General features: G+C 41.4%; 1 protein-coding gene across 1 annotated transcript in view; it reads right to left on the bottom strand.

The window, feature by feature from the left end:
• The window catches only part of LOC104163724 (integrin alpha-9-like), a gene marked incomplete at its 5' end in the record, with an annotated part of 103,722 nt that overhangs the window by 66,311 nt on the left and 20,258 nt on the right, over positions 1 to 17,153 (bottom strand). Inside the window, one exon of the mRNA XM_009702826.1 lies at positions 11,582 to 11,732. Coding sequence (XP_009701128.1) covers positions 11,582 to 11,732 — 151 coding nt within the window. The remainder of the gene's footprint in view (positions 1 to 11,581; positions 11,733 to 17,153) is intronic.

Consider the following 17,153-nt stretch of genomic DNA (forward strand, 5'->3'; position numbering starts at 1 on the left):
CAGAGTCTTTTCAGTAGATTTTTATACATGTCATTTACTTTTGCATGAGTTTTCCAGCTTGATATTGGAAAGGATGGTATCACTTCTACCGTGAATTCTAATCACGCAGATCATTTCATATTCTTATTTTTCAGGACCAGTGTCATGGGCTGCACAGACCAGACGTGGTGTGAAGCACTCCTTTCTTTTGTTTGCTTCCTACCATAGACAGTAGTGTAGCAGAAAAAAAATTCATTGTCCCTTCTAAATCCACTCATCAGCTGATTTACTAGATGCCTTCCCCAGCCACTGTCTTAGGTAGCCACCTTGGAAAACAAATCTTTTGTTGCCATCACTTGAAATACTGTTTTTCATTTATTCCAAGAGATGTAAGGCTCTCCCTTCTAAAGGCACACAATGTCATTTCCTGGCATGATGCGGGCAACTGCCTTTTGCATCCAACAACAGGACAAGTACATGGGAACAAAATAACTGGGAAGAAAGCTGGCCAGCTGAACTCCCACCACCCACAAGGCAAACGGAAAATGGACTCAGCAACCTCCTCTCCGTTTGGAGCACTGGTCTGGATGCTCCTCTCCAGCAGGATCCCAGTGCTGGCTCCAAGTGCCACAGCATCAAGAACAGTCTCCGAGATACTAACGCAGCCAAATACACAGCTGGAAACTTGGACTAAATCTAATTCAAACTCCATCTTACCCATGTACTTGCACCTTATTTTAGAATTTGTATCTTTACTGGTCTGGTCCAATGATTCTGTCAAGCACCCAGAGGCCCATGCGTAGATGACCACTGGGCTGTGAGTCAACTGTGACAGAAAATTCAACACAAACCACTCCTTGCAAAGGAGATGTTTAAAAACAGCTGAACATGGCATACATTTGTTCCCTCTCTGCATCCCTTGATTACAACTCTCATCTTAAAAAAGCAACCTGTGAAAGGTAACCCAGCGCACAACTGCCAGTCTTACAAATCATGCATTGCCACAATATTTTTTGAGTTAGACCAAAGATTTCATGAAAAAATGGACTTAGGTGCAGAACGGGAAAAATTCACAATCCACATGTACCAAAGCATTACAAAACAGTGCCAACTTAGTAAGGCACTATCAGTTTGCCAACCAAGATAAAAGCTTTGCTCATAAAAATGTGAAGATTCACCCTTTGAAAACCCTACACTGGCTAGTATAGACACTAATATACTACTAAGCCTAAGGCAACTTCTACGTCCTCACCATGTTCTCCAAGTTCCACATACAAAAACACAGTAAAACCCTGAGGAAACTAAAGACTAACGGAAAATCAAGTTTCCGACTCCACAGTGATATATTTAAAAACCAACCATAAAAACTATTACACAAAATATCTGACACACTTTCAGCTAATCTGTGCTATTCCCAAAAAAACCTTTTCTCTATAAAACTGCAGAAACTTTGTTGGATTAAATGCCTGTCCAGACACAATGCAATTATCCAGAAAAGAAAATTCAGTCTTGGGCGTCAAAAAAGCCAAACCACAAAAAAAACATATCCAGAATTATACACTGCCATGTTCCTGTATTCTTCATACCACTACATGTAGATGCAAACGATATATGCTGCTGTAACCTGTCAGTGGTGCATTGCATTTGCATTTATTTCAAAAAAATTGTGGATGAACACAGATCTTTTTATCTTTATTATTCCCTTATGATCTGTGCATAGGAATATTACAATAAGCTTAATAACAGCAGTGCATTCTTGTGCGTATGAGTCCACGCTCTCCAATAACCCAGGGGAAAATCAGAGACAGGGAAGCCGTTGGCAGGAGAAAGGGCTCTGAGGCAAGCTTTCCTTCGTCTCACTTCACATGTAGATGTATGTATATATGTTATATATGTGCTCACACACACGTTTCAGGACACTACTAAATCATGGCTGCATGGCACCGTTAACAGAGGAATTGTTTTTTATATATTACAGATAACCCATGGGTTACACACATTATTATTCTATAACAAAACCAAATCTTCAAAACATGCTTCTCAAAATTAAAAGCAGAAAAAAAAGTGGCAGAAATAAAATAAATGAACCAACATTTATTTCCTAGTGGTATTTCTGAAAGCACAGACAATATATGCCCACATATGCTGTAAGACAACCTTCTGTGTGTAAGGCATCAATTATACTGAATATTGGTGTATTCAACTGCAACACAGCTATTCGCTCTTAGTGTTACAATGAAATGCTTAAATTAACAACGAGGTCAGGAAATAAATTCAAATGTCATCAACTACACACAGCTCAACGAAAAAGCAAATAGAAAACCTCACAAATAATTTCAAAAGAAAATTTAAAACCAAACTGGATGAGGAATCACAGTCAACAAAATCAAGCCTTGCCCCGCTCTCCCCCTTCTTCCCTGGTAGTAATTTTCAAGTGTAAAGAAGAATATTAAGGTAATAACAACAATAATGAGTTTGGCACTGGGTATTTTTCTGCAATTAATAAACCTTAGCTCAACCTACAATCTCCAACAACCAAAGCCAAATCTGAAATCCTAGGAAGTGCCTTTTGCAAACACACGCAGGTTTGGGGGTTTTGGTCTTTCTCTTTCAGAAACTCTAATACAAGGCGCATCAGGACTTCACAGAAAAACCTGACGACATGATAAATACTACATAACCTAGGGACACTGCTGAAACGCAAACGTATAATCCATTACTTACTGCACCGGGATATTCAAACAGGTTTTTTTTACTATAGATATTTTCTTTTTTTAAAACAAAAGCTTAGCAGTTCACTTGTAAGGCTTTACTTTAAGAGGTGCTGCTCTACTTTATAGGGCAGCTTTTTAGTGCGCTCCTCCTTTTTCCCTGGCTAAGTGGAAATCACCGCGTTACTCTTCTGCAGATGGTTACGGCCAAAAGTCAAGCGCAGGTTTTCTGGCCTCCTCCCAAAAACAGGCTGTGAAAGCGCTGTCGGCTGGGAACACGCCTGGCTCGGCATCCCCTGCAGCCTGCCTGGGCGGGGGGTCCGCTGAGACGGCCCGGAGAGGGGGTCCCCCGCTCACCCCCGGAGCCTGTACAGCAGAGCCAGCTGAAACGCTTCTCGCTCTTCCTCCCCGCCTTGCTCAACGCCTCTGGTTTTGATGAAACGTCACAGGAAGCTCCCTCTCTGAAAAAAAAACCAAACCACCACCCCACAGATTTGGGGCCCCGAAGGCCTCGGGGAGGGGGGGGTTAACGTGCCTGCTTCTGCTAAGAGGAACGCAGGGTGATGGCAGCTGAAACCAAGGTTATGTCGCTGACTGTCAGTGCTCCAGGAGGAGGGAGCCTGCCTCACCTAGTGCCCTAGAAGAAATCGAGGCTCTCCTGAGAGCTTTACCACGATGGTTTTGAAGGAAGGGAAAGATTAAAGAATGAGGAGGGAGAGGTAACAGAAAGGAAAAAAAAAAAGCTGGGACTTGTTTCACACTAGAAGAAACCAGGGAGTTTGCAAGAGAGTCAGAAAATCCAAGGGCTCTGGTGTCAAACGCAAGGAAAGGAAAATTTGTGATTTCTTCAACAGTGCCGGCCCCTCCTTGGAGTTTTCAGCTAAAAAACTCTTCACATGCTTACTCATCTTTTTGACTGTGCAGCTGTGGGTTTTTTTTTTTTTTAAAATCTTTCTGCAAACAAAACTGCTGTTGACTTCAGAGGGGCTATGCCTGAAGTATGACTGCAGGATCATGCCTTGTGCTTAATAAGATTAATTAAAGAGGGTTTCATTTTAATTTATAGATTCTATCAGCATCACAAGAGAAACCTGAGCAACTAGGTGAAAGAGAGCGAGGTGAAAGAGAGCAATTGCCACCGCTTCCAGCCACACAGTACCGTGACTACAACATCCCACAGGAGTAAGCAACGTAAATACATATATATATACACATATGTATATTATACATCTAATGTAAACATAGATATATTTGTTTAAATATAGCATAAATATAGATCTGTTTATATATAGCATAAACATATACATATTTGTCTACAGTTCTATTGGATTTTACACTTGGGGATTCATTTATCTTCTGGTACCATCTTGAGTTGTCTGTCTTAAAAGTGACCAAAAGAAACTTCTACAAGAACAGAATTCCCCTTTCATACCAGAAACTTGATAAACCTTGAGCTTCAAGTTACAACAAAAACAACCTGCTATTTCTTGCTCTAATAAAGGCCACTGAAAGCCGTGCAAATCAATTCTTACTTAAGTCTTTTGCAGAGGATGTAAAAGTTCAGACAATTTTAAGCCTCATCCGAAAAACACAGGAGACAAACCCTGTCCCACAGATTTCTCACCTCAAACGTTGGCAAATCTCTCTCCACTGAGTTTAAGAGCAAAATGTGATAATGAAGAGAGACATTGGGACACAGGAAAAGCACTGGTGACTTTCTGTAGGGACATCATAGCCTTTAAATAGGCACATCCAAGATCAATGTGTTGAACTTGCTGTATATACTGGACTCTACCCTTTGCGAAGGGTTTTTCCCTTTCTCCTAGCAATGCAGTTTATCAGGGTAACAGTCTAGATTGGGGTGGCTGGATCTCAGCAACCGAGGCAGCCAAATCCCTTATCCAAACCCCTCTCCCATGGCCAGCACCGATGCGACCATGGCACAGTGGCTCCCAGCTCTGCGCAGCTCCTGAAGATGTGCAGGTGGAAGGAGCTCGGCTGGTGAGCTATGGGTCCCACATGGACCAAAACGGGGTGGGCAGCTACTGCCTGTTGCCCAGGGAGCCCTTCTCCACCGCCTCGAGGAAGTCTCATCATTTCAGCTCTTTGGATCTCCTTTACCCTCTGTCATCTAGATGGAAACCGGGACCTCTGCTGGTACCCAGCCACGGTGAAACCCCACCTTGGGTGGTACACCAGCAGGTAGGTCGGGATTCATGTAAAAGGGCTTTGCTATAGCAGAGGTTGCCTTCTAACCTCTACAAAAAGTACATCTCACATGATCGTATTCATCCACACAGCTGTTCTGCCTTTAGAAAACCATTCCTCTCGCAGCCCCAAGGGAAGAGCAGGACTAGGCAGTCAAATAAAGCCTCCCTTAATAATCTGAGCCACACAAAGCATCCCAGGCTCTATTCCTCAAAACCACTACAAATCTATATGCAAACAGTCAAATTAAGAGTTGCAACAAGCTACTTCCAGGACAAACACTTTCCACATCACGTAACCCAGAGCACAGCTCCACCCGATTGGAATTAAACTTCTCAATGTATCTGGTCACATATGTTATTCCAGGACCATCAAGTCCTAAAAACCAGAGATGTTTGGTAATCGCTTACTAATCACAAGCTGTTTAAAAACAATCAATCAACTTCCCCCTTCCCAAATCCTCACAAAAACTTATACCACATTTTTGTACTGCAAAATAAACATTTACTCTGCCTCACCTCACCTGAAAGAAACAGGTATATCATTACAAGTCCCATCTTCTTGAATCTGAAGTTTCTGCTGTTTTCGTGGAAATGCTCGGGGTGATCCCCCATTGCAACTCATTGCTTCCCTGTAAAGAGCTTAAGATTGCAAAAGCTTGGATTTTTAAAGCTAGTGGGAGTTAGCTGCATCGGTTTTGCAAGGTTGGAGTCATTTAAGGCTTTTGGAACCTTATATGCTATCAACCTTCAATGAGATTTCTAAGTGTTAAGCTGCTCCTGAAAATGGGATTTAACAATCAAGCTCACATAGGCTCTTCCAACACTGAGCAGAACAAGATCTAAAGTCCTGCAAAATCACAGCTTCTGAATCATTTATTCCAATCAGGATTTTGCCAAAACACTTTAGGGATTTTTTTGTTCTATTCATCAAGTTAATTTGTTGGGAAAAATAACAAAGACTTCTTTCAGATATACATGACAAATCACAGTACAGGAGAAAAATTACAAGACTCCAATCAATTGCACTAATTACACAACTAAACTCAGTCTCAATGCCCATTCCCTGAACATGGGAGTGACACATGAATCCCAGGTGGAAAGTTTGGATCAGAAATTTAGTCTTCAATTCCTACCTGCTAAAAGCAGGGGGATATTAGATGGCTCTAACAGCCCCTGGCCTGAAAAAGGTGCTGCTCCTTACTTATCCCTAGGGAAACATAAAAGTTGAGGTTTTCATTGAGAATTCACAGAAAAAGAAAATTAAAATAAACAATGAAGTCACATAGCTTGAACTGTACGTATTTTTTCTTCCCAGTTAAGAAACCGGACAATTTTACTCCAGGGATGCAAAATGTTTTGGTACACTCTGGAGCAAAAGTTAAGCATTAAGATTTGCAAAACCAGAGAGGTAGCATGTGGCGTGGTTACTGCCACGCTACTTACATTCCCAAGACCTGGCTATGAAACCTCTCCTGGCAAAAGGGTTCAAATCCCCTCACATAAGTGATATATGGCTTGGGCAATCTTCCAGCCGCACTTGTATCAGCGCAAGGGGTCACAGCGTCCACGCTACTTGGCATCACTCCCCTCTGACCCGCTGGCACAGTGGCCTACAGGAGCAAGTCCAATTCAACTCCACACAAAATCAGCTGGATTAAATCAAACCACTAATTTAAAAGGTTTCTGCTAACCAGCTGGATGTGAAGTGAGACTGATCACATTAACTTGTCTGCCAGTGGATCCAAAGGGGCAGTAACTGCTGGAAAAAGAGACATAACAAATACCCAGGACCTAAATTTTCTTCCAGTGGCACAGCTGGATCCAAAAAAGGGCACGTGTCTTCGGCGGTTGTGCCCCATCAGTATCCTGCCCCTGCCAGCCTTAAGACTCTTAGAAAGTATGAGCAGTAGGGGAAACCAGTGTAAGAGAATTTCCAGTTTGGAAAAAATTAAACTCTGCCTGCGTCTGCAGCTCTTCTGGGCAATCCTAGTCAAGAGACGCCGGCAAGCACTCTGGGAGCGAGGAATAAAGAGTTCATATCCAAACAGCATGACCTCCCTGCTAACACAGAAAGAGACAGTACTGCAATACTCGTCAGAAGAAAAACCCCAGAATCTGTAAGCAGCACAACTTCGGTTACTGGCTATATTCATACTCAAAGTCTCAGGTACACGCTCATGAACGAATCATGGGAAATTACTGCACCCCAGGAAACCGTAACCTCACTGTTCACCCTGTCCTGGACCAGCCCTGCTAACTTCACTCAGCTGTTGCTTGCGAAAGCTGCTGTGAGAAAAAATGTTACACACAGCTGGCTTTGGCTGCTGGGAGCCTGTCTGAAATTTAGGAACAACCCACAGCTGGAAATGATGGTCAGCAATGGGATTTCCTGACCTACTCTCTCCGTAACCAGCACTGAAATAGGGTTAGCTGATAGATTCCTGCCAGTCCTTGCAGAGCAGTGAGAATAACGCTACATATATATTGGGTTACTGCTGTTGGGTTTACTATTATGTTATATATGCTATTTTTATACCATTGCTATAAAATCTCATGCCATAGCTGAGCTGATTTAATAAAGATATGGTTCTGCCCTACGCCACGTTAACTGCTACTGCCAGCAAGCTTACAGTGCTTTTTCTGCAACTGGACGGAAAATCCCCCTCTGTGATGAACAGCAGCTAACCAACGGTTAGCAAAGTGGCAAGCATTTTCAGCAAAACATCACAAGCCAGGAGGCGATTCCAATAGATGTGAAATGGTGTCGAAATTAGTAGCAATAGCTTTTTATTCTTTTTCCAGATTCAGCACAGAGCAGCACTCTGCATTCTCCTATAGGAAAGTGGTATCACCTCCCTTAAGTGGATTTTTCAGACTCTGAAACAGGATGCTTTCCTGAAGCTGAATTAAGATTATGGGGCAATAAACCTTAAGACTATAAAAAAAAAAAAAAAAGAATCTACTCTATACAGAAGAGGAGATCAAGATTTCTTTGGCAATGTAGTAAATTAAAAAAATCTAAGCAGACAGGTGAGGTGTCTTTTTCCCGCTCTCTTTTTTCCTTTTTTAAAGAGAATATGATTAAATCTTTCTGTATTTCAAAAGAAACATTCTTCTTAGTGAACACATTTGGAAATTCACTGCAGTGCAGTACTTCCATACACCTGTAAAACAACCCACACTTACAGAGTAAGAGCTTGAAACTTTGCACAGGAGTTGTATTAATGTCCAATCTTCACCAATCTCTCAAAAATACACCCAGCCTCAGCCCAGCCCTGAAAGTACTTCATCATTTAAAATGATTTTTTTCTTTTTAAATAAGCAATGTGAGTTGTAATTGGCTTCTAAAAATCTCAAACAGTTTAACCCCAACAACTTTAGGAGTTGAAAAACAAGGTTCATAACAAAAGTGTTGTCATGCCCAGTAAGAGGTACAATAACTGGCATAACTTTAAGGCAGTAAATGTAAATATAAAGGAAAAGAACATGCACACTAAGCTACTGGAGACAAAACCCACGGTTGCATCCTAAGTCTTCAGGAATCTCACCAGTTAACAAATTTGGTATTTTATAGTTACATTCCTGTTGCCCCATAAAAGTCCCCCGGTATTTAAAAAGGGTGAAAGGACGCTTTGAGTGCCGAAGGAGAGTGACACCTTGGTGAAGACAGCCCCTTCAAAGGGCAGTAGCAGTGAGAGGCAGAAGGGCTACAGGGAGCGTGGGCAGAAATGAGAAGTCAGCCCATGCCACCTACTGTGCCTTTCCTGAGAAGGACTGTGCCAGGAACTGCAGAAAGAAAATGCGGGGATTCGTCTATGGAGATGGGGAGGACTGGCTGCAGCACAACAGGAAAATCAGACAGTAGAAGAGGTGAACTCTCCTAAATATCAGTTGGCGAACACTTTTTCACCTTGCAGAGATGCGGCAAAGCCTTGCTAGATACCACAGAATACCAGGTTGGAAGGCATCTCAAGGATCACCTGGTCCAACCTTTCTTGGCAAAAGCATGGTCCAGACAAGATGACCCAGCATTGTGTCCAGCTGAATCTTAAAAGTGTCCAATGTTGGGGAATCCAGCACTTCTCTGGGGAGATTATTCCAATGGCTGACTGTTCTCTAGGTAGTGTCTCTATCCACCACATCTCATGAAATCTCAGACTCCAGAAAGGAAAGAGGGGCTAGCTCCACTCAGACCCTTCAGGGAACGCTACCATCATCACCTCTGAGCTAGGACACCCCGTTTCTTTTCAAACACAAGATGTGGCATTATGCCTTAATAACTCTGTTGAAAAAAAAACAGCATTAAACTTTTGCACTGGCAGGTCTCACTGTAACCAACCCACAGACAGAAACAAAACCGCACTGAATCCACTAGAAACGTCCCTAGTGCGGACACAGGGAAAACACACAGGGGACTCACAGCATCTTGAAAGGACTCCAGAGACAGGTTACAAAGGCCCACCACACCATCATCGTTCTCAGAGTCATCTTGCAGAAAAAGGACCAAGCATTAAAAGGCAGTTGCTGCTGAAAGTTTCCCACAACAAGAAGCTCTTTTGATTCCAAAACTGCTCCACTAAGGGAAACCTTAGGAGTTGCCATTTTTATTCTGGCTTAACATTTTGGATTTTTGCCTGAGCAATGTTCAACCAGGAACAAAATCTATTTAAAGTACTTGCATAGTACATATTATGCATAGATGTCAAGGGATGGGAGTAGGTTATGAAACATGGAGGCTGTGATATTTTACAAAAAACAATAATTGTTCAAAGAGCTTAGGGAAAATGTAACACTGTAATCGAGGCCATGAGGTTGCAATCCAGTTTCCCAACTCGACAAATAGTGAGGCCAACAACATATTAGTTTGTCCTAAAGCAAAAGCTGACTGAGAGGAAGTAAAATAGCTCAACATAACTCTGTGACTTGTTTTTTTGAAACTGTTACTAAAATAATTATCAGAAAAAAAACCCCAAATCCTATCAAATCAACCACAAGAAAAAAACAGCAGAAATAATAGCAGACTATGCCCTGATCCTGTTTGCAGCAAGACCCGAGGAAGAAGGAAGCCTGCAATGCTTCCTTGATGAGTGCTGTAATTTTTTATATTTTTTTTAAATGAAATGCTAGCTTCTATTAGCAGAAGACACACTGAGTAGTGAGATAACCCTACAACAATGTCATCTGCTTCCATAAAGTGCTCCTTCTAGGCAGCATTCAGCACAGATGTTTTAAGTCTGCTATAGACCCAGGGTCAAGGTAAAATACCAAGGGAAACAGTACATCATCTTCAGCTTGTTCCCTCACAGTGTTGGCCAAGAAGAGCAATGAAGGCAATTGGTGTTCCAGTTAATCCATGTGTGCAAAATATTCAACATGTAAGCACAGAAAAAAAAAGAAAGAAAAAGAAAAGACCACAACAACCTTTTAAAAGAACATGCATCAAGGTTTGTTTCTTTTCCAGTGCAAAGGAATGGAAACCCTCCCACCGACTTCAAGGAGCTGGGCCAGACCCTGCAAGTCTTCACATAAAACTTCCATTAGGGAGAAGTTGCATATTGGTGTAAGGCATTTCTATTTTATCCCCTGCTTTTTTCCTCTCCATAAATTGTGCAATTGCAGCACATAATGTCTGAAAACGAAGCTTATAATACAAAGACAACTTTCTGAGGCTTGCAATGGTATTAAACATAGTAGTCAAAAATGAACACTAAGAGAATTAACATGTATAAAAAATTATCACATTTTGCTTTATTATGTAATAAGACGTTTATAATAACTGATATCTATCATAAAACATGACAAATAATGACAAAATATCATTGGTTCAACGGATCAAGTTAATCCCATACTACGCAACTGTTGTACTACTGTCTCTAATATTGCTCTTACGGCTTGCAAAGCAAAGCAAAGCTCCAGCAGAGAAACAAACGACTGTGAAAAGCAGGAACAGCAGAATGTTGTTCTGATTGTACAGCTCCCATTTTGCACAATTATTTTCACATTACTCATGCTCAGACAGCTTTCACGGCCATCAGTTCGCAAAAAGCTCGATTCAAGTGCTTGTATTTCAACAACTTTCTCTCTACGTGAACTCATACTAATGAAAACATCCAAGTATTTCAATCTAAATGTAAAGAGACTCAAACTCAAAATATTCACCTGACTCCACGCAGGTGACATTCAAAGCACTTTTGAGCTCTTGGATCTAGTGATGTGCACTGGGATGCGAGCAAAGAACAGCCTTGTACCTTCATTTCAACGAGGAGAAAATCTAGGAGCCCAGGTCAGGAGATGACCAGGACTGCTGAGTGCAGTGTGGCACCACTCAAACTAGAGGCATCCTTTGTATTTCACGACCATTTGGTACCCTACTGGTTTCCAAACCAGTCTCCCTCTACCTCTTAATACTTCAACCAAATGGCCTTTCTTTTTCATTAGTGCACCCCAGATAACAGTGCTGTGCCTTCTACAGAAACACAAAGGGTGTAACTTACACAGATCAAACCCACAAAAGAAAAAAACCTCAGTAAAGAGCCTGGAAGAAATTCAAACCCAGCATAACCAGAAATAAGTTACAAACAGCTCAGCAGTGCGGACCAGGCTGCCTCCTGTACCTACATCTTGCAATTAAACTGGCTCAAAGTTAAGAGTCTTGCTCACAGTGAGACTGGCCTTTCTTACCTTTTGCCACATTTTGATGAAGAAGAGTTCCCCAGAAAAATTGAAGAAAACATTCGTGTCGTAGGCATCATCCCCAACGTTGGAGATAGATATGTTCAGCGAGATGTTCCTCACTGCTCCCAGGGCCAGGTAGGCAGTTTTGTCATCAACGCTGTAGGCAGAAACAGTTACATCGGTTTAACTCTGGGCAACTTTCACCCTCTGGTCCTTCTTTCTTCCTGCTACGGAAGCGTCACAACTCAACCGCTTAAAAGCTCGGCAGCCAGTAATTAAGGAACGTGCTGTGTGGCCCACGCATGGTGCCAGGGAGCCATACTCCTGAGTCCTGGTTCTGACACTGCCTTTTGTGACTGTAAAGAAATCCCACGATCCTCATGTGGAATTATTTCATGTGATTTATTGTTAATATGGTTTTAGTGAGAATAAAACAGTTGAAGACTGTAAAGTATTTGGTCAGGGGAAGTGCAAGATATTATGCCTGCATTCAAATACACATCCTATTTCAGTTTGTCTCTCAATAATTCAAACTTATTATAACATTCTAGTAACTTTCAGAAAATTTTTCTAAGAGTTATGCTATGGATAGAAGAAATGGAAAAGAGAGTCAAATAAAATCCAGAAACTGGTACAAGTGGAAAACCTTATGAAGATTATGACAAATGTCCACTGAATGTGACTAATCTTTCTTCAGGTGTTGTGCTGAACCTAACACGATGAAGTTATCTTCTGTAAGTGGAATACCAAAGGAATGGTTGAATTAAAATAACAGTTATATAGCATGAATCAATATCACTATTGTAATATGGCATCACAGGTTACAAACACACAGACATGCAAACATAGAGGCAAATACTCATACACACACTTCTTATTTGATACTTAATCATAGTAGGCTGTCCAGAAGATGAGCTAACAAGTAGGAATAAAGGCTAAAGACAAATCACAAGAAAATGCAGTATCAATGCACAGATCTGCCAGTCTTGGAACTAAAAGTATAGTAAAAGATAATATGAAATATAGCAGGTATAAATGTAAAAATAAGCAAAAATGGCCAAAATATCAAATTGGCTACAGTTATCATAACTGGAATCTAAGACCTTTCATACATCCTGGAGAAAGAGAGACAGTGTCACAGAGAAAACACTGAGTAGCTGGTCAGAAAAGGGCAGAGACCTCCAGTCACGTAGCAGGGAGATGCTCTCAATTATTTCCTCTAGGGGACAGCCAGCCCAAAAATAAGAAGGAACCACCTCTGAGGGTTCCCTTGCAGTGAGATGAGGATTAGGAATCTCCCCATTCTCAGGGCAGCTCCCAAGCCCTGTTTGCTGCTTGGGAGAGTAACATCACGGGGTGCGGAGAACCTGTTGCTGGGCTGGAGCAGCTCCGCTGCCGACCCAGGGCCATCCTCTCCAGCACCTGCCGCACATGAAGCGGTCTAGCTGCCAAGTCAAAATACGTCAAGCTAAAGAACTCTCGTCACCTGCCAGAAACAAGAAAACAAACTAAAGCCACCCCTTCATCTCGACAAAGTATGTCAAACAATTTAAGAAATGTAATCAAGCAATAGCTTTCAGTTTATGTTCTGTTGGATGAGAACTATAAAGCTGCCAATATCCTCACCATGGTCCTCGTAATCTTGGTCACATCAAGGAAGACAAGCTTAAAATAAAAACAGACTCAAAAAAGGAAAAAAAAAACCACAAAACAAAACAAGCAAGAAAAGAAGGGGAAAAGATCAAGATATAATCACTTAATTGGACAGAACACCACCATCTCACTACCTCGGGTACTACACACAAACAGTGAACTGAGTAAAAGTTCTGGGTAGACTGTAGCCATGTATGTACATTATATATAGGTAGCCACATGTGTACACACATATGTACAGGCACATGAAGGATGTTAAGCTATCAATGTTCGCACGGAAAGGGAAAGAAGTTTGACACTCGGAAGTACTAAATACCGGCAGCTTTCATTCACATGACCAAGACTTGCAGATAACAGGCAATTCTGAAAATCAGGCTCCAAATTTCTGCCAGTTTTGAATTCACTGGCCGTGGTACTACACATCAAATGTAAATAGAAATATTTAACCTTTTTGTCTTAAGTGATCAAGTAAAGGAAACTAAATTCCAGGATAAAACAAATATCACCTTTTTTCGCATGCTTTAACATTCTTTGTTAACGCCTGCGCCACTTCATTGCACTATGGTTAGCGAGGGAAGAAAGACCAGCTGAAAAGGTCTGCAATTTTCATTTCCCCAGTCCCCGAGACGCTGGTGTTATTAACGTGGGTCAGGGGAGACATAATCTGCATTCCAAAATGTACACAGGGATATATTTATTTCCTGCACCAGAGAGAATGTCTTTCAAAAAAATTGAAAAAGCACTTAGCACTTCCTCTCAAGCCTGCACACATCATACACGGGGCAAGTAACGTGACGGGGTTGCACTTACCCTGTTAGTCTGGGTCACTGACTATCCCTTTTATACTAAGGGCCTTTCTTTCCTTACAGCAAATGGCACCTCCGTGGATAAATCGCCACTATTGCTCAACGGACAGTGGAAGTTACAGCTGGGGTCAGACCGCAAGTGGGTAAAAATGTTTCAAACAACTAAAGTCCAATCTGTCCTCCATCTCCATCAAATGAAATTAGAGTCCCAACTTTTGCTTTTAAATCAGTAAAAGGCGCGAGCAAGCGAACAACATCGGACCTGTGACAGATCCAAACAGATTTCTGTCTTCACCAACCAGTGCTGGAGTTGGTCTTCTCAGTTACTATAATACTTGTATATTAATTTCATCTCCACAGACTCTTTAAATCAACCCTGAAAAACTTTTCTCCTGTTGGGTTTTTATCCAGGGTCAGTTGAACTTTGGGAGGAGTTTTGCAAGTACTTAAACCTCAAGGGCCAATGAAAAGCTGAAACCCTCAGCTGATCTTCTGGGAATTCATTTGATGTCTGAGTGCAAGACAGAAGTAGCAGGCCCATAAACAAATCCAAACCAAGTAAAAATTTTTAACAACCCCACAGGGAGCACAACTATTGGATTTTACACCATTTAGTTACACTGTCTTCCCATCGCCAGTGCGTTCAAGGTCAATTCTCTCTGCAAAGTTCACAGCCAACCTAGACTAAGGACTCGGTCAAACACTCAAGATGTCATGGCTTATTCCGCATTAGCTGAACTGCTGCCTTCCCCTTCTCTCACTGAAGTCTACACTAGCAAAGGTGCTAAGGGACCTCATGCAGTTGATGACCACAGCCTATCCGAGAGGCACTAAGCCAGCTATGGTAAACTAGCTCTGAGTCCATCAGATCGTTTCATCCATCATCTTTTCTATTTCTCAAATGGAAATTCTCCAGCATGCTCCAAGTAGCAGATAACATGAGATGATGGGAAAAAACATAATACAGAGTTCGATGAGTGGTCAACTGAGGTTCTGTGTCAACAAAGCACAGTTTGGGAGTAATATCATACCAATATTACTCCCTATGAAGACTGAGTAACAACGTGCCAACGTTTCCCCATAGGAAAGGGCCAAATGTCCCGTGTGAAAAAAGCACTTAGTGTGGCAAGCCCAGGGCCAAGGAGATGGAACTGCTCGTGCCAGTACCCTTCTGGAGCACAGCTGCTGTCTCTAGCGCTTCAGTTCCCATATATACTGCAATTCAGGAATATGGCACAGAGTGTTACCTTTTCCATCTTTCCTACACTTTAATTTTAAAAATGAACGCATTTGACAATGGGGAAAAAACGCGCACTGTAGGAAATCCTTTTTGCTCTTTATAATGGTATTGAAACAACACAGTAATTTCTCGTTACAGCTAGTTACCATATATTCAAAGCTTCTCTGGAAATTGTCCTCTTTTCCCCAAATGTAGTTTCTCCACATAAATCTCCCATAACTATATAATAGATATAACTCCCAACCACCTATGTCTTCAAACTTTTAAGTAAAAAGGACAGAGCAGGGCACAACATCCACATAAAAATACTCCTTATCTTATCACCCTATAGAAATCTGGTGCCTTTTATTATTATCAGTAATTTCAACTGTACCCAGATGTTCACAACCCTTTATAAACAGAATTGAGGAGGCAATGTGGAAAGAACCGCCTCTGCTTTCACACAGTGTTTACTCCAGGGAGCAGCTTTTGGTTTGAATGGAGCTACCCTGGTTTATGAAACTGTCACATGAAAGCAAGATGAAGCACAACATCTACAGAAGCTCTAATCTAATCTTTCACCCTTGCAGACACACATACAAACCAACATCTTTTAACAACCACAAGCAGTATCCTTGAAATCAATGGTATTGTGCCCCCGGGACAAAGTTATCCCTATATGTGCATGTAAGATGGCATCCTAGGGTTGGAACACAAACAAAAACTAGTTACTAACGGCAGAAAGAAATGCGAAAGATAAATGGTACCAGGTACGTAGCTGAAGTTGCATGCATCAGCCTGATGTGAAAGAACAAAAATCCTCCACGTTTTCCCTGTTTGTTAAAATACTTGAAGAGCTCTGTTAAAATAGGTGATTGTTGACCATAGATCCGGCCCTGAAATTTGAGCATGAATCAGAAGCATTTTCTAACATACTGTTTCTAGGAATTAGATCATTAACAAAGTCATCGCACAAACCATGTATTTACCATAGAAATTACACCTTCAGAAAGAGATCTCCTATTATTAGACAGCTTCAATTGCTTATCCCATTCCTGGGATGCTGCAGTACAATATGTAATTTTAAAAGTATACTCAGTTGAGCAACAATGAGGGGGGAAAAAGGCCAGTGCCCTATCCAGCAATCACTTTCAGAGGTCAGTAAGAGGAAATTAATCAGAGATGAAACATTAGAAACAGTACAGGTTTGTCACTTTAGGAACTCTGTTTTGCAGTAGCAGGTGTTATACGTCAGGAGTAAGTTATGTCCAAATGTCAAACATGATAGGCAACATATACTCATATCAGCATATTTCCTCTATAGCTCATGCAAAACCAGCAAGACAATTTACTTGGTGACCTGTGAAAAACCTCAGCCTTACCAGATGTTGTAATTGCAGGACATACTACAGAAAAAGTTCATCTAGCTGCATCAGGCAAGAGCATGTGTACCTGTATGTATATATACATACACATGCATGTATGCATCAGCCAAGATGTATTCTGCAAATACAAAGCAATGGTGCATCTGCTTCTCATTGTGGTCTGTACAGTATCAAGAACTTCCACCTCTGGAGGCAGCTAATGTATGACAGCGCTGCCTGAGGTTAAGCTTTTGTTTTGTTAGCTTTATACTTCGGTTGCTAAAGCGAGAAACAATATGCTGACTTGAACTATCTTAAGTCCATAAAATACTGATGTTGAGATGTTCACAAGGAGGGCCAGGTTACACATTAGTTCAGCAATGAAGTCAAATTATATGAAAGACCATCTCTTTAGGGTTTAGTTTAAAAAAAACCAAAATCCTATTCCAGTAGATACAGTCAAGTGAGTGATTCTTACAAAACTAAACCAGTATTTAAGAAGTGACAAGACTGGTTTGTACAGCATCCCTGACCGA

Source organism: Cariama cristata, unplaced genomic scaffold (genome assembly GCF_000690535.1).
Source record: "Cariama cristata isolate BGI_N322 unplaced genomic scaffold, ASM69053v1 scaffold3066, whole genome shotgun sequence".
Classification (NCBI taxonomy): Eukaryota; Metazoa; Chordata; class Aves; order Cariamiformes; family Cariamidae; genus Cariama; species Cariama cristata.